At 42.8% G+C, this 21,521-nt stretch overlaps 1 protein-coding gene across 1 annotated transcript; it reads left to right on the top strand.

The window, feature by feature from the left end:
• The first annotated feature begins 1,070 nt into the window (after positions 1-1,070).
• On the top strand, positions 1,071-14,051 carry KCNV1 (potassium voltage-gated channel modifier subfamily V member 1). Its single transcript, XM_015620176.2, has 3 exons — positions 1,071-2,117; positions 3,856-4,382; positions 12,108-14,051. The coding sequence occupies exons 1-3, from the start codon at positions 1,636-1,638 to the stop codon at positions 12,617-12,619; spliced, it is 1,521 nt and encodes a 506-aa protein (XP_015475662.1). The 5' UTR covers positions 1,071-1,635; the 3' UTR covers positions 12,620-14,051.
• The last annotated feature ends 7,470 nt before the right edge of the window (positions 14,052-21,521 follow it).

The following is a 21,521-nucleotide window of genomic DNA, read 5'->3' as shown; positions in this document are numbered from 1 at the left end:
CCACATTTTGCATGCTCCGCAATTTCCCCTCCTAGGAGGCTCCACTGCAATATCGGCAGCTGCCCACCCTTGCGACAAGTCAGAGGCAGCAGAAAACACCAATTTCCAAAGCAACTATTTGTTAGAAATAACTGTTTCATAGGATAAAAGGAAATATGAGGAGGGTGAACTAAATTTTTGCATTGTTGAACTGTGGACCTACAAAGTCTGCACAGGACGGTAACAGAGATACTCCAGAGTATTTTTGAAAACCGGCTGAGTGCAGCCTGTTAACACAGGCTCGCTCACGCCCATCGATTAGCCTTTACAGTGACTTCTTCACGCGAGTGCCTTCAGCCTTGAGCCGTGGGAGCAGTCTAAGTGAGGACATTATCTGCTTAGCGACACGTTTGGGGTTACATACACTGCAGAGAGCCGGCTTCCGAACCGCCCTGCGAACTGGCTCGGGGAAGTTTGCAAGCGCCGCCGTCTAAGTGAGGACATTATCTGCTTAGCGACACGTTTGGGGTTACATACACTGCAGAGAGCCGGCTTCCGAACCGCCCTGCGAACTGGCTCGGGGAAGTTTGCAAGCGCCGCCTGGTCCCGGGGACAGCGGGCGGCGGGATCGGCCGGCGGTGGGATCGTCACCCGGCGGTGGGATCGTCACCCGGCGGCAGGATCGTCACCCGGCGGTGGGATCGTCACCCGGCGGAGGGGACACGCCGCGCTCCCGCCGCACCTGCAGCTGCGGCTCCGGGGCGGGGCGGGGCGGGCAGGGGGCGGCCCGGCTCCGCGGCGGGGAGGGTCCGGCCCCGCCCGGCCCAGCCCAGCCCGGCCCGGCCCAGCCCAGCCCGCGCACCCCGCTCCCGCCTGCCCCCCGCAGCACATGACCGCCATGGAGAGGCGCTGGCGCTGCCCGGAGGTTTGGAGCCGGGGGAGCGAGCGGAGGCGGCCGGCCGGGGGCGGCGCGGCCGGGCGGCGGGCAGGTGAGGCGGGCCGGGGGCGGGGAGCGGCCGGGCGGGCCGGGGGCGGCAGCCCTGCCCAGGCGCCCGGTTCGCGGCGGCTGCCCCGGCCAGGGGCGAGCGGCGTGGGGCTCGGCTCCGGCCGCATCAGCCCCGGCCGAAGTGCGAGTGCGGGGCGGGAGGGGACGGCTCCTCGGTCTGCTGTCGGGGCGCTGCCCGGGGTCGCCGCTGAAGCCGGTGTTCCGTGTTGTGTCGTCCCGGTGGGTTTTCCCCTACCCCGACCCAGCGGCTGGAGATGAGTGCTGAAGCGGAGGGGCCGTCGCGGGCGGACGGTGCCGGCGCGGACAGCACGAGGTGACGCCGCCTCAGGTACCGCGGCTCCTTCAGCATCCTCGCGGGTGCGGGCGGCGACACCCCTGGGCTGTGCGACACCCCTGGGCTGTGCGACACCCCTGGGCTGTGCGACACCCCTGGGCTGTGCGACACCCCTGGGCTGTGCGACACCCGCCTGACCTCCGCCCAGCTGGAGGCACCGCCCGGAGGCAGCGGGGACGGTGCGGTGTCCCTGGGACGGGAGCCAGAGGCGACGTTCCGAGCCTGGCCCGGCCGTCCCGCAGGCGGGGCAGTGTTCTCTGCAGCCGTGTTGGGATTTTGATCCTGGAGAGTGTGGGCTGCTGCTGGCAGCTACAGAATGAAGTCGCCTCCCTGCTGCATGTCTCTTTCTTCCCAAGCATCCTTGGAGGACCCAGGGAGTAGTACATCCCTGGGTTCGCTGGAGTCCAGTGTTTTCTCCAGTGAGGAAGAGCAGGGGCCCCTGCTCCAGAAGGTCATTCCCTCTCTGGACTGCTTTACTATCAATGTAGGAGGCAGCCGCTTTGTGATGTCCCAGCAAACTTTGTCTTGCTACCCTGACACCCGCCTTGGCAAACTGGCAGTAGTGGTCTCTGCTGCCCGGGATGTGGCTTCTGGCCTCCTTGAGCTTTGTGATGATGCTAACCTTGTGGAGAACGAGTATTTCTTCGACCGGAGCTCACAGGCATTTCACTACATCCTGAATTACTACCAGACAGGGAGGCTGCATGTGATGGAGCAGCTTTGTGCACTCTCTTTCCTCCAAGAGATCCAGTACTGGGGCTTGGATGAGCTCAGCATTGATTCCTGCTGCAGAGACCGGTGAGTTGTGGGAAGATGAGGCTTCCTCATCTTGTGGTTGTGGGCTAGAGTTTAGCATTGACTTGCATTCAGGGACACTCTGGTGAGAGATCCAGCCGTGGGGATAGATGAGGTAGCAGGAAAAGTTGTGTGAGTTGAACCTCGAGTACTGCTCTAGCAGTGGATGGGTGTTAGAAATGGGAGGAGATGTGTTGGGTGAGGTCACAGTTCCCATTTGCTGTGGGAAAGGTTGCTGATGAGGTCAAGATAGTGAGACAGTAAAAGGAACAGGGTCGGGGTGTCCTGTAGTGGCTTCAGGCTGACCCTGGAAACTCAAAATGTTTAAAAGGACAATGCCTGAGATGAAAAGGAGAGATGCCCCTTCAGTCATTCAGTTTGAGGTTTTCATAGAGGGATTAGATGTGGAATCGGGCACAGTGCTGGGAGGGTTTGGATCCTGCCCACCTGCACTTTAATTTTGAAGGATTTCCAAACCCAAGCTGGAGAGGCAGAAGGGGGGGTTGGTCACCTGCCAGGCTGAGTGTGGGTGGCATGGCTCCAGGAGGAGCCTTGAAAGGAAGCATCACACGTGGATGTAGCAGCTTACAGGGAGGGGGCAGCAACAGCGGGAACATGGCTCGCTGGAGACAAATTATAACAGGCAGTTTAGGAGCGAGGTGGGTTTTGACTGAACCACCTCCAGGATGTTTCTGTTAATTCTATTTGCAGTTAATTTTTCCCACCATATTCAATGTTACTGGTTTGGGTTTTTTAGTACTGAAGAAATCAAATTTCTAAAGAATGTAGCTGCTATTTAGCTATAGCAGTTATGTCAAAATGATTAGAAAGAAAGAAGTAATACCATCCCAAAAGGATATTAGAGTTATCCTACCCTAGTTCTTCAGCTGAGAAAATTGGAGCCTAGTTTTCATCCCTTTCTTCTGTCTCTGATAGGTGTAACTGAACGCTGCTACCTCTTTAGTGATATATGGAGCTACAGACCTCTGACATATGCAGGGCTAACTATTGAAGGCAAAATTGCACACATCTTTGTCTAAGGTTTGAGCTTTGCAGCAGTCAAAAAAAAGATATGAAAGAAAAGGATTTTTTTTTTAGTGTACTCTGAGTATGTTTATGTTTCACAAAATTCCACTTTAAATATACTCTTACTCTGACAAAACACTCCATATATTTAAAGTCTGTAAGTTTTACTCAGTACAAATGCTTCTTCACCTTGTGTGAGAGCCCATGTATCTAAACAAAGAGAGAAAGATACCTTGTCATCCTAGTATGTACCGATCACAAGTTCACCCATGAACTGCATGGTTTTAATTATGCCTTCAGCTTTACTATTTCAAGTATGTGCCAGTGTAATAAAAATGCCATACAATGAAACAAATTGAGAATTGTTTAAAAACAGAGGATCTGGTTGTGCCAGGATTGCTTCTAAGATTTCATGTTAGTCCAGCAGCTGATCCTACTGTGGTCAATATGATCCATATAAATAAATCACTAGAAGTAAAATTACTCTGCATGTAGAATGTTTCACTGATGTGAACTGGAGTACTAGAAGTATATCAGTCAGTGGAAACATGCTGGAGGGGCTCAATTAATAAAAGCCATATGCTTGATATTAGGGTTTTCTAAGTTCACATAAGGTAAATTTTAATGTGTATTCTTATACATTATGCATTGTAAATGATAAGACAAGTATCTGCCTATTGGTATTCCAAATCTCTTGGGTGGTGTTCCTGGTCAGGTACTTCAGGAGGAAGGAGCTGAGTGAAGCCTTAGACATCAAGAAAGATGCAGAAGAACTGGATGCCCAAGATGAAGAAGAGGATTTTTCTGGTAGCCTCTGTCCCAATGTCAGACAGAAACTTTGGGAAGTTTTGGAAAAACCTGGCTCCTCTGCAGCAGCCAGGACTTTTGGCACTTTGTCCATGGTTTTTGTTGTTGTGTCAATTGCCAACATGGCCTTGATTTCAGTAGAGCTCAGCTGGCTGGCCCCACCACTGCTGGATGCCCTAGAGTACCTGTGCATCGCGTGGTTCACCGCGGAGTTTGTTCTGAGGCTCCTGTGTGCACGAGATCGGTGTCGCTTCCTAAGGAGTGTGGCAAACATCATAGACCTCCTTGCAATTTTGCCTTTCTACATCACCCTGCTGGTGGAGAGCCTGTGTGGTGGTGAGAGCTCCCAAGAACTGGAGAACGTGGGGCGCATTGTCCAAGTGCTGAGACTTCTCAGAGCTCTGCGGATGCTGAAGCTGGGAAGACATTCAACAGGTATATTTGGCCATGGCTGTGATACTTCTCAGTTTCAGTGCCTGCAACAGTTGTCCCTGGGCACAGTCCTCCATTTTGTGTGCATTTCTGCCAAAGCTTTTCTGCACAATCTGCTAGCAGTAATGGCTTGTGAAAATCTTACTTTTGAATGTTACAATTGAGTGACAAGGGCCTTCTCTGAAAAATTTTAGCTCTTCATAAAGCCTTGTGTATTGTTTGCATTGAACATTTACAAAAACAGACCTCAGTGCTGCATGCTGGAAATCGTCCACCAGTCATTCATAGTGTGATAAATTTTAAAACATGTATATGAGTTGATTTTATTAGGGAAGAAGCAGAGATCATCAGCCCAGACTTTTTGTATTATCCAAGGCCCATTAATGACAGCTGTCACGATTCTATTTGTTCTAAAGTATATGCAAAGAATTATATCATGATTTTGTCCATGTTATAGGTCCTGAAAACAACCACAGTGGAGAATGTTTCAAGGAAACTGTTTAAAACCTTTGCAGGTGGTGGGTTGAGAGGCTCTCTGGCCCCATGGAACCCACCAGTATTCCAGTGGTATGTGGAGCCCTTTGGGGGGCTGCTTAGGCAGTGGGACCGAGGTGCAGCGATGGGTTCAGCCAGCACCCAGCAGTTGTGTGGGCCCCTTAGTGTCCAGCCACTCCTGACAGATGAGTGAACAGCAAGCAGGGGTAAGGTGGAAGGCAAAATGCATTTCTGTCAACCATCTTGTTTGTTCTCTCTGGTGAAAGGAAGGCATGAAAGTTAACATTTTCCAGTGGGAATTTATCAGAGGAAGATAGAAATTATTGGAAAGTGTTGAATTTCCTCTTGCATTTCCCCTGATTTTATTACTACTTCATGGCATGTGCATGCCTGGTTATATGAAATAATAAAAGCTGTCTTGGTGTCTTGAAAATTATTTGATTATGTTCCCACTTAAATCAGTGGAGACTATGGTGCTGAATTTGACGGGAGAAATGTTCAGCCAACACTTGTAGCTTTGGAAAATTAAATCCTAATAGTAAATCATGATCTCTGTCCTGCAATATTAGCTGTTCTGAAGACAGTGATGATCATTCTTAAAATGCACCCAATGTGCCTTTTCAGGATTTCCAGCCATGAAGCAGGAGTCATTTCATGCCTGTCCATATTTTTGGAAAGCCCTCCCTGTGAACTGGCCCAAATTCAGCAGGAGTTAGTGTGCTCACAGCAGCAGAATCTATATTATTTTTGTTGCCACTGAAGGGTAGCAAACCTGCCTGCCAGTGGCAGGAACCAGCTTTGATACTACTCATAATCATAAGCATAATCATAGTGGTTTGGCAAGTACCTTAATCTTACTCCCTACCCTAGATTATGCCTAAACTGATATATAACAGTCCCTTAGAAAGCAGTTGAGAGGAAGTTTATGATTCTGCCTGGCAATGTCTTAGTTTTGCAGTGTTTGGTAGAGGTTTTTTGCAAGGCTTTTACCCATTTTGATGGTAGTTGTAATGTGAATGCCATCCTCGCTGTGTTTTGAAAATAAGAAAAAAGACTTTATCTCATCAGGGCACTTTTGTGTTGACTAACAAAATGGTCTTCCAAAAGTATGTTGATTCAATTTAAGTTTCCAGTTTATTGCATTTTACTCTTACAGAGTGAATGTATTCATTCTGTCACTCAGTTTTGTGGCTCTTTCTATTGACTTGAGAGCAGATGTTTCAGATATTTGTATAACTGCTAACTTCAGGTATACATACTTTCAAGGTTGGTCTAAACACTTAGGTCTATTTATTCTTGAATTAATTACTCAGTATTTACCACAATTTACATCATAAAATTGAGTGACATTGAATTTAATAATACCATGTTAGGTAAAAGTGAATTAATTACATAAAAATGTAGTATCCTGATCTGGAGGTGTGCTGTCTTCTTTTACTGGAATCAAAATGCCAGTTTCAAGGTACAAGAAGCAATGTATGTATCAATTTAAACCACTCGGAGCTGTGTTACCATCATTGTGTTGCTTCTTTGGTAGGTCAGTTGCTGCCTACTTAGGTCCAGAATGCTAAATCAAATCTGTATAATTTAAATGTAGAAACTCACTGTTCTGACCTCATGTCTGAAGAAGTTTGTTAATGTGCTTCTAAATGCATCCTTTACACAGCTCTTAATACAAGATGAGCCACATATGTGTCATGCATAGAGACCATCCTCCTTGCACATACCTAGGCAGTCCTGATAAACCTTAGTGTTCAGGGCTGGTTCTTGAATCTCTTCTGCTCTCTTGCCTTGGATCTGACAGCTGCCTTCCAGTGAGGCTTCTCTCCAACTCCTACACTCTCAGACCAGACAAAGCTTCAGGCACTTCTCAGTTGATTCATGTGGTAAGATGAATACAAGAGCAGATTTGTATCTGCACGCAGCAGCTTCTCTTTCACCAAGTAGGGGTGTTCACAGCCACAAGGAGAACATCTCTGTGGTACTTTGCAGAGCAAAAGCCAAACTGGGATCACAACAGCAGCCTAGCCCTGCTGTCAGGGGCAGGAATGAGTGAGGCAAAAAAAAAATCAGTTTTGCACTTTCAAGAAATAGCAACTTAACCCTTTCTGTGGGACAAGGACAAGAATGAAAATAAGAAGTGAAAAAAGTAATTTCTGCCCCTTTGGAAGCTGAAGCCAGCTCACTGGAGGGATGTGATGCTTAAAAACACTCAGGCTAGACTGGTGTAAGTATGTAGTTACTTATGCAAAGTACTACACTTCATCAGGGAACCACTGAGAAATCAGTAGTACCTCTGTCCATAAAATGTGTATCCTTTAGGAATAGGGCAAGACTATTCCTCTGATGGAGCAAAATTATGTGCTTTAGTAACTTCAAGAATAGATGAGGACTGAAGCTGCATTTGTCATGTTCTCAGATGCTCCTCAGCTGTTACCTTCCTCCCAGAGCCAGGTTCTCAGCGAAGCCTTGCTGGTCTCCTCTGGGAGGCACATACAGAGGGACTTCTGGAGGAGAAGTTGGGTATGAGCATCTTACTTGCAAAGGCAATGGGGATATATTGGAGAGAAGACCATAGCATATTTAAGGCTGTCGTGACTCTAGAGTCATGAAAAGTTGAAACTTCAGCACTTTTTGTGTCAAAACTTTAGGGTTATTTAAATGCTGTGTGAATTGAAGCTCCTGAATATCAGCTTGGATTGCCAGGTCACTTTGGACAAAAGAGAGATAGAGCATGACCTGCATGGCAGAAATGCTTCCCCTTCCTCCTACCAGGGCTGGGGCTGCTTGCCAGCCTCACACCAACTCTGTTACAGCACCGTAGCACCTTCCAAGCATGAGTAACCAAGCTGTCACAGCTCCTGGCAGGGAGTTCTCATGAGAAGCTGTAAGACTTGCTGAGGTGTCTACAACAGTGCTAGTTTGGTCATGTGCCAGGGCTCAGAGACATTTTTTAAAGGTTCAAAGTAATATAGTAGTATACTTTATACATGTCATCACACCGATTCCCCTCAGCATGAGCTGCAGAGCCCAGTAACTTCTCTGATTCATAGATTTGTCTAGAAATGTCTCCTGACTTCATCTAAAGACGTGAAGAATTACATCTTAAATTTAGATGAGTATACTAAAAATAATAAAAAGAAAAAATCAGACCCTGAACAGTTAGAATAACTAATCATAGGAAAAAGGAGAATGTCATCATTGTGATACAAAGAATCAACAGTTACTGTTCTGTTCCTCCTTACTTTATTTTATGTGAAAGTTGCTTTTTATATTAGGTATAAAACTTTCAAGATTCATCATAAGGTACAAAGCCTGGCTTTTACAGTATTCATTTATGCTTTGAAAAGAAGTGCTACAGGGATAATTTTAAGTCGTACCTTCTTCCTAGCTCACCTGAAGGGACTTACTCTTCTGCCTTGTTCAGTAGGAAGTTTTACAGGGCAAGGGCTCATAGTAGCCTTCTTGGAAGATGAGAATTTGATCTGAGTCCTTGAAATTATCTCACAGAGCATTTGCACTGTTATTAGTGTTACCAAAACATGAAGAAAGTCATGCTGACAGAGAAAAGATTGCATTGGTACATCTTATTCCCCTTGTGGTAAAGATTTAATCTAAATCATTGTAATAAACATTCTATAGATCATAGTTATAGTAATATAAGACCTCAATATGGGTAAGTTCTTTAATGGAGTTGGTAGTAGATAGTATTGGGAAAAAAACCCAAAATTGCCTCCAAACTCTACTGTGTATTTCCAGTGTTTGCTGTACATAAACAAGACTTCTAAAACCCATTAGACCTGCGGGGGAAAAGAAAGAGCCAAAAGCAAGAAATGTTAACATCTGGTAGTTTGAGACTGTGGAAAAATTGAATTGCTTATAGCACTTAACGAGCATATGAAGTCTGCAAGCAGAGGCAGAGCCTCAGTAGCTTGTTTTGCAAACACTATTTTAGTGAGAAATATACCCATGAAGGGTAATTCATAGGCATTATGTTTTTCTTGTTTATTAGAGAAAACATCTCACATTTTTAAAGAACAATATTAAAAACTAATCCAAAGTGATTCAAAAGATAATTTCAGTCTCCTGTATGTCTCAGCTGAATTGGTACCCTGTTATCTTCCTTCTTTTTTATGTGTGCAATATTTATCCATTACACTATTTTTGGATTTAGTTTCCTGCTTGCTTTTGTGGGGCAATCTAGCCTTGAAGCAGTAGCTCTAGTGGGATATAGGGGGTTATAGAGAATGATCCTGAACTCCCTGTGAAGCTCATGGGCAAAAGGACTGATGCAGTACATAGTCAATTAGCAGGAATCCATTCTTGCATTGAGGGGCTTTGCTATCTTGAGTTTGGCACAAGTGCAGCTGTCACTGGACCAAGTTTGTTTTGATGTCTACAGGTACAAGAAAATTATAGGGCTTGGCTGGGGGTGTGGAAGGAAGAAGGGTTGAAGAGAGTCGGTGACAACTATAAAAGGATTGAAAACAGTCCTTAAAGAAAAAGTTATTGAGTGACCTGAACTGGGGTCTAAGCACTCACATAGCAACACGAATTTGGTAACTAAGGGCTCCTTGGTCCAAGAGAAAAATAGGACAGTGGCTGGAAAACAGAGGATTGGCATATTCAGTCTCCAAGTATAAAGCAGGTGTTTTAGTATGTTTTAAAGTAGTTTTAGAGTGGTGCTAGATCTTCTCTTACAGCCAATTTATAAGTCAAGATAGTTGACTTTGTCTAAATTATATGTGCATATATGTACAGTTCAGATGAAAAGTAATGAAGAGAATTCCTATGCTCTGTATTAAGAAAATAGAGATGATGTCAGATGTTCAGTCTAATGCTGTGATCTATTTCTGTAAATCACTTTTTCTCAGCTTCTGTTTAGAGCAGCATCTCTTTTTAGCCTACCAGGGTCAGTGCCTCATTAGACCAGCAGAAGTGCTGATGAGAGATGTGTTGGTCAGAGGCCATGATGAGCACGGTGACCATGAAATGAGAGAGTTTACAATTCATGGTGAAGTGGCGAAAGAGGTCAACAAAACCTCACATGGATTTCCAGAGGGCAGGAGTTGGCCTGTTCAGGGCACTGGTTCAGAGAACCCTTACCAACAGAAGGGTCCAGATGCACTTGTAGAAAGAAATCTTCAAGGTTCAGGGGCAGGCTGTACCTATGGGCCTAAAGACAGTTCAGGGAGGAAGAAATGGATGGACAGGGAGCCTGGATGAACAGGGAGCTTCTGCCAGAAATCAGAGAAGAAAAGAGCATTTATGATCTTTGGAAGATGGAGAGGAACTCGGAAAGAGTACAAGGATTTCATTAGGTCATGTAGAGAGAAAATCAGGAAAACAAAAGCTCAGCTAGAACTCAATCTGGCCACCACTGTGAAAGCTAATAAAAAAGTGGGTTTAAAAATACGTTACCAACAAAAGGAGGGCTAAGGAAAATCTCTGTCCTTTATTGGATGTGGACGGGAATATTATCACCAAGGATGAGGAGAAGGCTGGGATACTTAATATCTTCCTTGCCTCATTGTTTAACAGAGAGAGTGGATATCCTCATGGCAGCCAGCCCCCTGAGACAGGGATGGGAAGCAGAATAGATGCCCTGCAATCCAAGAGGATGTAGTTTTTCACCTGCTGTGCCACTTAGACACTCACAGGTCTATGGGCTCACATGGGATTCATCCTAGGGTGATGAGGGAGCTGGCAGAAAAGCTTGTCAAGCTTCTCGCCATCATTTATGAACAGCCTTCATTAACCAGAGGTCCCAGGTAACTGGAAGTTAGCAAATGTAATGCCCATCTGCAAGAAGGGTGAGAAGGAGAATCCAGGAGCTACAGCATCCATCTTGGTGCTGGGGAAGATTATGGAACAGATGATCTTGAGTGTGATCACATGGCATATAAGGGATATCCAGGCCCAGCCTCTGTGAGTTTAGGAAAGGAGAGTCCAGCCAAGGCTGGATCATCCTGATTTTTCATGATCATGCATCACCTGCCTAGTGGATGAGAGAAAAGTTCTGAATGTTGTCTACCTGGACTTCAGTAAAGTCTTTGACACCATCTCCCACAGCATTCTCCTGGAGAAATGGGAGAACAGATGCACTGAATGAAACATGATACCCTCCTTGCTGGGGTAAAAAGTGTCTGGAGGACTGGCCCTGGGTGAGTGTTAGTGAATGGTGCCACATCCAGTTGGTGGCCAGTGACTAGTGGGGTCCCCAAGGATCAGTATTGGGGCCAGTCCTGTTTAATATCTTTATTGATGATCTGAACGAAGGAATCAGGTTGTAACTTCAGGCAGTTTGTAGGTGACACTAAGTTGGGGGGAAGAGTTGATCTGCTGGAGGATATGGGAGGGTTCTGCAAAAGGAGCTGGACGTTCATTAAAGCCAAGTGCTGGGTTCTGCACTTGTGTCACAACAGCCCCTGCTGCAGTACAACAGGCAGAGGAAAGAGTGGCTGAAAAGCTGCCCAGTGGAAAAGGATCTGGGTGTGATGAGCCAGCCCAAGTGTCAACAAAGGCCAGTGGCATCATGGTCTGGATAGTGTGGTTAAATGGACTAGGGAAACTTTTTATCACCCTGTACTCAGCACTGGGAGACTGCACCTCAAATCATGTGTCCAGTTCTGGAGCCCTCACTACAAGAAAGACATTGAGGTGCTGGAGCATGTCCAAAGAAGGGCAGTGAAACTGGTTGGGAGCATCAAGAGAGTAAATCATATTAGGAGAGGCTGAGAGAGATGAGATTGTTCAGCCTGGAGAAAAGGAGGCTCAGGGAGAACCTTATTGCTCTCTACAACTAGCTGAAAGGAAGGTGTAGCCAGGTGGGGTTGGCCTCTCCTCCTAGTCATCAAGCAACAGGAAAAGAGCAAACAGCCTCAGGCTGCACCAGGGAGGTTCAGGGTGGGCATCAAAGAAGAATTTCTTCATGGAAAGGGTGGTTAAGCATTGACCGCTGTCCAGGGTTGTGGTAGAGTCACAATCCTGGAAGTGTTCATGAAACAACTGGATGTGTCAGTGCTATGGTTTAGTTGACAAGCTGGCGTTCAGTTAAAGGTTGGACTCAACGATCTTGGAGGTCTTTTCCAATCTTATTGAGTCTCTGATTCTCAAGACATGCTCACCAGCATTCAAAGAAAACATAAAGCAGTCTTTAAGTAAGAGATGTTTTGCAAAGATAGGATGACAGCTACATGAATCAACCTACTGACAGCATTTCTTGTCTTTCAGGTTTGCGGTCTCTTGGGATGACTATTGCTCAGTGCTATGAGGAGGTTGGACTTCTGCTTCTTTTCCTCTCTGTAGGAATCTCTATATTTTCCACTGTGGAGTACTTTGCTGAGCAAGGTGTGCCAGGCACAACTTTCACAAGTGTACCTGGTGCTTGGTGGTGGGCAACAACTTCCATGACAACAGTAGGTTATGGTGACATTAGACCAGACACTACCATTGGTAAGGTAGTAGCCTTTATGTGTATACTATCAGGAATACTGGTTTTGGCTTTGCCAATAGCTATAATAAATGACCGTTTTTCTGCCTGTTACTTTACACTGAAGATAAAAGAAGCTGCTCTTCGGCAGCGTGAAGCTTTAAAGAAACTCATGAAGAACTCATCCAGCGATTCAAATATCAATGTTAACTTGCGAGACATATACGCGCGCAGTGTCATGGACATGTTGCGGTTAAAAAGCAGAGAGAGAGCAAGTACAAGGAGCAGTGGTGCAGATGATTTTTGGTTTTGACTTTGAAGTTATTTAACCTTGTGTAGCACACAGACTACTTCAGAAATTTAGTATTAAGTATCTCTTTTTTATTATTTGCCACATAGTGTATTTGCTTTTCATAAGGTGGAGTTTTACTTGCTTGGACAGACTGAAATTTCTATTGTATACAAAAGGCAGAATTCATAAGATGGAATCTCTCAAGGAGCTCTAAAACCTGGAACTGGATCGTGGTAGGTGAGATTGGAAATAATGGATCCCTGAAAATAAAACAATGATGCAAGTGTTTGTCTAATCTAAATCCCTACTAATGTATCATAATAAAGTCTTGTTGAAAATTGCCAGTGTTTTGGATTTTAAACATCTAGTTTTTGTATTTGCACTTGAAGAACAAAAGTCAAAGTCATTAAGGAAAACTGAAAAGGGAAGTCTAAGAAAGTGAAATATTGGATAAATTTAGGATGATATTCATATAACAAGCTTAAACTTTATCCCCTTTCTTATCCCCATCTTCTACCCTATTCACATGAAAAAAAGTTATTCTAGGGTACCGTGAGGGCTGGGGGGAGGGAGGAGTGGATTGGTTTGGAATTTCCTCATTTGCAGAGAAGCAAAGGGCTACCAGATATTTAATGGGTATTAGGAGTTAGGTGAAAGTATCAAGGAGATGCAAGATCTATAGCAAAGTACAAAACAGTTATGAAATAAGTGCCATAATGTAGAGCATCCTCTGTAGTTGCTTCAGAAGTTGTAGGAGTTTTACAGCCTTTGCAATACAAAGGTAATTTACAAACTTAGTTTGAACTAAGCCTTCTCTATGTGTTTAGATTCTCATGACTTATTTGTGTAGTTAAGCAGTTTTTGTGCTCAAGTAAAGTCACAATGGGATAGCAGGAGAAACAGAAATTGTAAAAGATAACAGCCTAGTGATTTCTCTGTCTTCCATTAAAATCATGGGTATTCCAAGTGAACCAGACTTTTTGAAAGTTAATTATCTTCACTGATCCATTATTAGAGGAACGTGTCATTAAAATATTTTGTTCCAAAGGAAAAATGAGCACGTTTTGGACTGAATGTTTATTTTACATAGTCATCAAATAAAAACCTAAAATAATTAAAGGTATTTTCCATCCAGCGTCCCACCACCCACCTGTTCAGTGGCCCAATACCATTCTTAGCGAATAAAGCTTTTCTTTAATATAATTTCACTAATCTAGACTATGACATTGCCATAGAATGCATATAAATGAGCTAGTAGGTTAAATTAAAAAATTCACAAACCTCTCACATTTCACATTTCTTTTGGGCAATATAAACTCTAAAAAGATACATCTGTGTGAATTATTAGGCTTTATGTATTTATGTACATAGAAGGCTTAAACTGCATTTGAACATATATGAATGAGTGAAATAACCTGCTTTTAATAAACATTGAATAATAATTGTTTTGAAACATGAGTGTGTTTTTCTGTCATTCCCTGTAAATAATGATGTACACATAATACAGCAACCAAGATTTTTAAAGCACCTTGATGCAAACTGAGCAGCGTTTTGTGTGATACTTCTGGTTTGTCAGCTGCCATCAGTCAGCATTTTGATTTGGGACCAATGCAGCACACACAGCTGTCACCAGGATCAGAAGGAAGATAAATGTTGAACACCACCAGAAATTGCTTAGGTGTGAAAATTTGTAGGTCATCCTCATGGTCTGTGGTAAACAGAGAGCAGCTGTGTTATCACAGTGTTCCTCTCTCCCCAGATACTCTATGAATCCATCACTAAACTCCCAGTGATGTCCAGGAGACAAAATTAATTCTGCAGGGGAAGGTCTGGTGCAGCCCACTCTGGGTTATTATTTCATAGCTCTTTGGAGCAGGAAGTCTCTCAGGCTGCACAAATTGTACAGGCTGTTTCTCATTCAAAAGTCATTCTAATTATAGAGAATTAGGAAGAAGCTTTCATTGTGGGGAGGCTGTTTTGTAATGTCTTTTGTGCTGTCTTGTGCAGCATCTGATCTGTGTTTGAGAAGGGAAATGCAGTTAGATAGCTGATTGATTCTCTTCAGGGAAAGGCTGCTGCATTGCATTGCATTGCTTTGTCCTGTGCTTCTTATGACAGACTCGAAAGAATGAGATAAATATTCTGGGATGTATTTGTTTATTCACTTCTTTCACCATCTCTGGAGGTAGTTTCCTAGAAATACACATGGAGGAAACATGGCTCAGGCTTTATCAAGTAGTTGCTTTGGCCTCTGTTTTCAGACCTCTTGATTTTAAATTCAGTCTCCCAAGCAGTGATTGTCAATCAGGTTGTTTATACAGAACAGTTATCTATCACATTATATGGGCTGAGACTAGCAAATCATTTTACAGAGGAAGGCCAGTTCTGCTTTCAGCTCTTGCAGACAGAAGGACCAGAGCAATCATACTGAGAAACACATGGTACAGGACATCACAACTCTAAAAAAATGGAGTTACACCATGTACGTGTTACCACAGATTTGGGAAATAGCTCAGCCACCACTAAGGAACAAAATTAAGAATCTAACTTTGCTATCTTTAGAATATCACACTAAAGATAAGAAGCTACCTTTTGTCCTCACTTCTGTTCTGCCATCCCCCAGCAGACTTGTCAGACATGATTGGTAACATTGGCTGAAAATTGAGGATTTTAGCTCTAAACACCAAGAATTTTCACAAACTGACATCAAGGGTTGTAGCCGCAGCATATAGAAAGAAGCCCTGCAATTATCTTGGTTCCTTAGTACAAGAATCAGTAACGGTGAAAATTATAGAAACATATAGAACAGTTTGAGTAGAAAAGGATCTTACAGATCATCTAGCTCCAAGCCCCTTGGCGTAGGCAGGGACACCTTCCACTTGACAGGGTTGCTCAAAGTCCCATCCAGTGTGGCCTTGAACACTTCCAGGGATGGGACATTCACAGCTTCTCTAGGTGTGTGTGTGTGTGTGTGTGTTGACACAAGCAGGCAGGTGGGACAAAGTCACTGTTAGAATGCAGAGTCGATTTATTCCTGTTCCCTTACTGTTGGAGGAACTCTGAAAGCATCACCTGGGAAAGGTACATAAAGCTGCCTTTAAACTTGGTCCATACTAGGGAATCACTGGTCTGCTGTTCACTCAGGCTGCAAGGTCACTTGGTTGATTTACAGTCTTTCTTGACAGTTTAATCCATACCTTCCAGCACTGGGCAACCTTACCGCCCTGATAGTGAAGAATTTCTTCCTAAAATTTAATCTAAACCGACCTCTTTCAGTTTAAAGTCATTCCCCCTAGTCCTGTCACTACATTCTCTTGCAAAAAGTTCCTCTTGAGCCTTCATGTAGGGGCACAAACTACAGCATAGACAAACAGTCTGAAAAATCTTTCGTATTTATTTATAGATGCTTAGGGACAGCTTTTCCTTTGGGCCAGTGTAGTCCAAACCCACCAAATTTTTTTAAACATCACTAAAATTGTTGTCATTTTTACTTTGAAGAAAGGCAGCAGCCTCCTGGGTCACATTAGGCAGAGCATTGCCAGGAGGTCAAAGGAGATAGTCCTGCTCCTCAGCCTGATGAGACAGATCTGGGTGATGTGTCCAGTGCACTGGACACTCCACCACAAGAAAACAGGAACAGGTTACTGGGGGTATTCCAGCAAAATAGTGGAGGGCCAGGTTGACCAGCATATTGGGAAACTTGAGTCCAGGAGGATCAGGTGTGCTGGTAGCTGGGGAGAAAGTATTTATCAATTCTGGGGTGTTTTAGAAAGGTATTTAGAAATTTATGTTTGCTAGTATTTTACACGTTACTTCTTGTAGTGATCTTGAACTCATACTTCAATGATCACTTTAATTATGTGTTGTTAGTAAGTTAATAAACCACTTCAAACTCGATTTGATATTAACTATGTAAATTGATCAATTTTTCCTTCAGAGAGGAATTTTGCAGGTCAAATCTGTGGTATTGCACATAGCAAATATGGTGAGAACAAAAAGGAGTAAAAAGGAAAGGAGAAAGTTAAAAGGTCTTTTGTAAATTTATGTTTTCTGCCATAGCAAAGTATTTTCATCTTGTTATGATTAATGAGTGACATGTTTTTCTCATTTGCTACAGCATTGTCCTGTCAAAGCTCCATTGAAATATCACTGAAATAAACACAGTTTTAGCAGGACACGCTCTGTTGAGATGCTCACCATCCAAACTGTGCTGGAGCTGCTGTTGCTGATGTCTCCAGTGCACAGCTGTCCATGCTCTCCCCACACAGCCTCACTGCAAGAAAGGTAGAGCAGTGCAGGCTGTAGTCACACCCCTGACTCTGGGTGCTTGAAAAGGTCATTCACCAAACAGTAGGGCTGGAGTGAATTATGTCTCTAAGACTGAGATGCCTTATTGAATCACAGCCTCTTGTCAATAAGGTCTTTTTTGGTTTGTTTGTTGGGCTTTTTTTGAGAGAGTCTTGCAATTATTAGTTTTTCCTTTTATATAAACACAAATACTAGAAGTCACATACATCTCCAGACAAAAGCACAGCTGCCACAGATTCTGTTTATAGCAGTTTGGATGCATTTAAACTTGGTAAATAGAGAGCTTGACCTAATGATCAGTCAGTAACTGAAGTCATTCCTTTATAAAATGGATTTTAATTAAATACTAAGCTGAACAGTTTAGTTTTAATTGCTTTGTTGTTGTATGTTACAAATGAAATAGAATATTTTCTGGAGAAAACATGACCCCGTTATATAGGGCTGGTAGTCCTGCTGGGAATGGCACTATCAGCAGGAGAAGCACAGTCCATTTTGCCTCTCACTTGCATGTCAGAAAGCCTGAGCAGACATACCCCTTCCCACAGAAAAATAGAAGGGAAATTTTGTGCAGGTGTGTTTTACCTGCTGCCCTATTATAGGATTTCTACATGAAACAAAAAAAATCTAAACTTACAACAAAGCCTATTGAAAGGTATTTGTGGTACTATTACATGTTTTATTTATGTTACGTTTCTGCTTTGCAGACACCAGGAGCCCCTTTAGCTGGAGTGAGAATAAGGAAAGGATCCCACCTAATGTCATAAAAACAGGCCCAACACTAGTCAGTGTAAACCTCAGTCTTTCTCAGACCCCCAAAAACAGCCAGTGAGATGGATATACAACATACAAAAGAAATTAGAACAGCCTGATGTTAGGCTGGGTCTTAGAAGAAGTCTACAGCTGTGTTCATCTAAGATAATGTGAAATGCCTGTTATGATGTGAGAAAAACTAGGCCTTTGTAACAGATTTTGCAAATTAAATCCTCTTCCTTGTCAAGAAAAGAAAGACCATGCAGATGTAAGATTTTCTCTAATTATCCTCAGTTCTGTACAGCTTTCAATAAAATGAAAAGTGCTTGTAAGTCACGTAGTATTACTGTGTGGTCCTGCAAGCTGTGACAGACATTTCATTTCCTATGGCTTACTCACAAAGGCACTTCTATTTGCAACTCTCTGCAGCAGAGACAGATCCTGGGAAGTGGCTGAAGTGTGCATGACTCTTCACTACCTAATGCATGAACAAGTTTCTCAGTAGAAATTGAAAAGCAGTTCAGAACAGCCTCTTGAAATTGCCATAAAAACAAGCACAGTCAATTGACTTGTCCTAAATACATTTTTCAACACAACCAAAAAAGGCAACTGGCTTGGATATAGTTAAAAGATAACTAATGAATTCACTCTTTACAGCTGACCCTATTTACAGATTTCTGAATTGTAACTCTCAGCCTGGGGTATGAACTATATTATTTCATTCAGATGTCAAATTAAGGAAAAATATTCCAAGATGAGCATGTCTTTGTTTAACTGCTGTCCAGTGAAGCAACATCCATGAACTCTTAGCTCTTTTGTCCTAAATCAGCAGCATCATTACAGCCTTTGGAAACTGCCAGAGTTACAGGCTCTGTGCAATCACTCTATAGCTTTTCTGATGTGCCTTAGAAGCTGCAATGATAAAAGTTATTACTACTGAAACCCTGAACAGACAGATTAAGACATCATTAATGCTGAATATACAAGAAGAAAAATAATGAAGGTAGAACAGGAAAGAGGAAATTAATTTAAATTTAAATTTAAAATTTAAAATTAAATTTAAAACAAGAAGTTGACATTCTTCAGCTGAGATTTACCAGTGTCTTTTTGTGACTGACCTTGTGTGTTTTAATTCTCATATCTTCTCATAAAAAATGAAGAACATATGGTTTACTGCAGAGGAAGAAATACTTTTCAGCTCATTGACTGACATGCATCATAGGTCCATACCACAAATTAGATCACATACTAATAATTCATACTTTGTCCTACCATTCAGCCCTGTGTATCATACACACCTCTGCCCAGAACCATGTGTAAGCACATGCCTTCATATGTGCATTGTTCTTCTGTAGATCAACATAAAAAACCCATCTTTTTGTAAGAAGTAAACACCAAGTTAAAAGAATAAGATCAGATTTAATCTATTTACAGTTGCTGCTATTTTTTATTTCTGCTGTCAGTTCTCATTTAACTTTCCCTTCTTCTCTTTCTGGCAGGAATTGCCAAAAAACAGGTGGAAGAATTGCTAATCACAGCCTTTCACTGTCAAAATGTAGACAAACCTACCCCACAGACCTGTATTCTGCTTTCCTATACTAGAAACAAAATCCAAGTTAAAAGAAGTGAGTATGGTGTTTCTTCCCCAAGTAAAAGGATGGCCTTGATTAGGAACCAAAAGAAGTACAGTTTTCCAAGTTACTGGAAGTTGTGTGCTTATAGCTGGTCAAAATGGACTCATCATTAACACAGCTATTCATATCACCAGGAAAGTAGGCTTCAGTTACAAATAAAGAAGGAATACACTCTGAGAACATACCTGAGTTTAGACAGTTCAGGAAATTGGTACCACAAACCCACCCAAGAGGCCTGATCTCATTGTGCAAGTGTTGCAACGAGACAAAACACAGCCTTTTCCTAAAGACCCTTATACTCAAATGTGTTGCACTAAAACAAACCCTGTATTCAAACTGAGAGTGTAAAAGAGAAAAGCTTGTCCAAAAAGCCTTGATAGGGATTAATTGTAGGAATAATGTGACATGTTCCCCTTGGCAAATGTCCTGTTGTCATGGAATTACAAGAAGATGAATTTGGCCCACTTCCCAGCCAACACTCTCTTAGAAGAGGCTTTGTTGTGTGAAAGTTGCATATGTGGTTCAGCCACAAAAGAGACCAAAACCAACATCCTAATTATGGCCTCTCTTATGCAGACTCTCTCTTTCAATATGGAGATTAATCCAGTTTGCTTCTGCCAAGCATCACAATGGAACTACTGGCAGGCTGAGCTAACAAAATGCCACTGGCCAGCACTACAACACAGAGGCTGCATTATGCTGCAAATGCTCCCAACAGCTGTCCAGAAGATGTGACAATACACAAGCCAAAATTTAAAAAAAGGGAAAGGAAAAACTCTTGTGGCTTACCTATAACCAGGATTTCAGTCTGGTTCAGAGCTAGTGCATTTCACTATCAATTATTTAATGTACTTAGAATTCAAAACTACAGTAAGCAAAGTATTCAATGCTTTTTATACAATTCAAAGTAATCAAAATTGATGGGTGTAATTAATACAGCACCTTTCTGTATGAAGAATGTCACTTTCCAGTGACACTTCAGTATTTCAGTAACCATTGCTTATATTTCCTATCACAAATATCATCACAATCTGCAGGCTTGTTTCCAGCTGGTGGGTAGAGACAGTTTTACTTATTCATGGTAGGCTTCCATTCACATTATCTTTTCAGTTTCTGAAAATCAAATGTGCTTTTCTCACCTGCATTTTCACATCTCAGATCAGAGCTACATTTGCCAGGAAGACATGTTACTTCAGAGAATCACACTAGAATGATGTTGTCTGGTGCAGTAACACAAGTATTATGCAGGAGAACACAGTGCAGGTGCAATAACAAGAAAGTCACACAAATGCCTGTTTCAGAAGCAGAATATGCTCTATGGAGAGCAGAAAGCCTCAGCTTTTGACATGGCATCCTGCAATCCAAATCCTGTCTTTGAAATAAAACCAAATGGTCATTAAATAGGATCAGTGAAATGCAGCCCCACAAGTCAGGCAGGCACTGGTCTGCGCATCAGAGCTTCGTCTCCAGCTTGCCTATTCCTCATTTTTCCTAGCCAGCCCACCAAAACTGTAGAAGAGTCCCCACTAGGCTACCTGTAGCTGGGAGAATCTATTCAATGCCACAGAAATAGCCCAGGGAACAAACATGCTAGAATTTCAGTGTGTTAAGTGATAAAGCATTATTTGCAAATTCAAATCTAGACATGAGAAGAAATGTGCTTTCTTTTTCCATACAGTTTAATTTCCTCACCTTCCCCTGTAGGAGTGTCCAATTAACAAGGTAAAATATAATCTATTCATTAAAAGGAAGATTTAAGGAAAGACATTTAAGAATCTCAGTAAGGCAGGGGAGATGAAAATACATTATAGTTGGGTAATGTTAAAAATAATTGAAAGAAAAAAAATTAAATCTTAACAGACTGAAGTGTAGTTTGAGACTAGACTAAGGGAGACGAAAAATTCAGAAACTACAGAAGAGGTAAGACAAGTCCATCATATGAAATCCAAGTTCAGGTACTAAATGTTTCCAATTATCCAGCACACAACTCCCACACAAGCTACTGAAAGTTTTGAGTTTCACTTCATCCTGTACTCAGGGCAAGCCTTAGACATTTAATCATGTCGGATTCTGGTTTGCCACGTTAGGTGTATAAACTCAAACACTTGAAAATTTTGATACATCTGGACAAGATTTGGCTTTGAGTGAGAGAAATAGCACTATAGCTGAGTGTAGGCTTTGCTTTTGAGAACTGAACAGTTAATAATCCATCACACTATAAAAAGTCTTTT

Source organism: Parus major, chromosome 2, assembly GCF_001522545.3.
Source record: "Parus major isolate Abel chromosome 2, Parus_major1.1, whole genome shotgun sequence".
NCBI lineage: Eukaryota > Metazoa > Chordata > Aves > Passeriformes > Paridae > Parus > Parus major.
Note: the sequence above shows the minus strand (reverse complement) of the source record. Positions and strands in the feature narration are given on the sequence as shown.

Bases quoted from the DNA above. Each gene is read 5' to 3' on its own strand.
- KCNV1 (XM_015620176.2), top strand. From the start codon at position 1,636: ATGAAGTCGCCTCCCTGCTGCATGTCTCTTTCTTCCCAAGCATCCTTG. The intron at 2,118-3,855 runs GTGAGTTGTGGG...GTTCCTGGTCAG, and splicing joins GATTCCTGCTGCAGAGACCG to GTACTTCAGGAGGAAGGAGC. The intron at 4,383-12,107 runs GTATATTTGGCC...CTTGTCTTTCAG, and splicing joins GCTGGGAAGACATTCAACAG to GTTTGCGGTCTCTTGGGATG.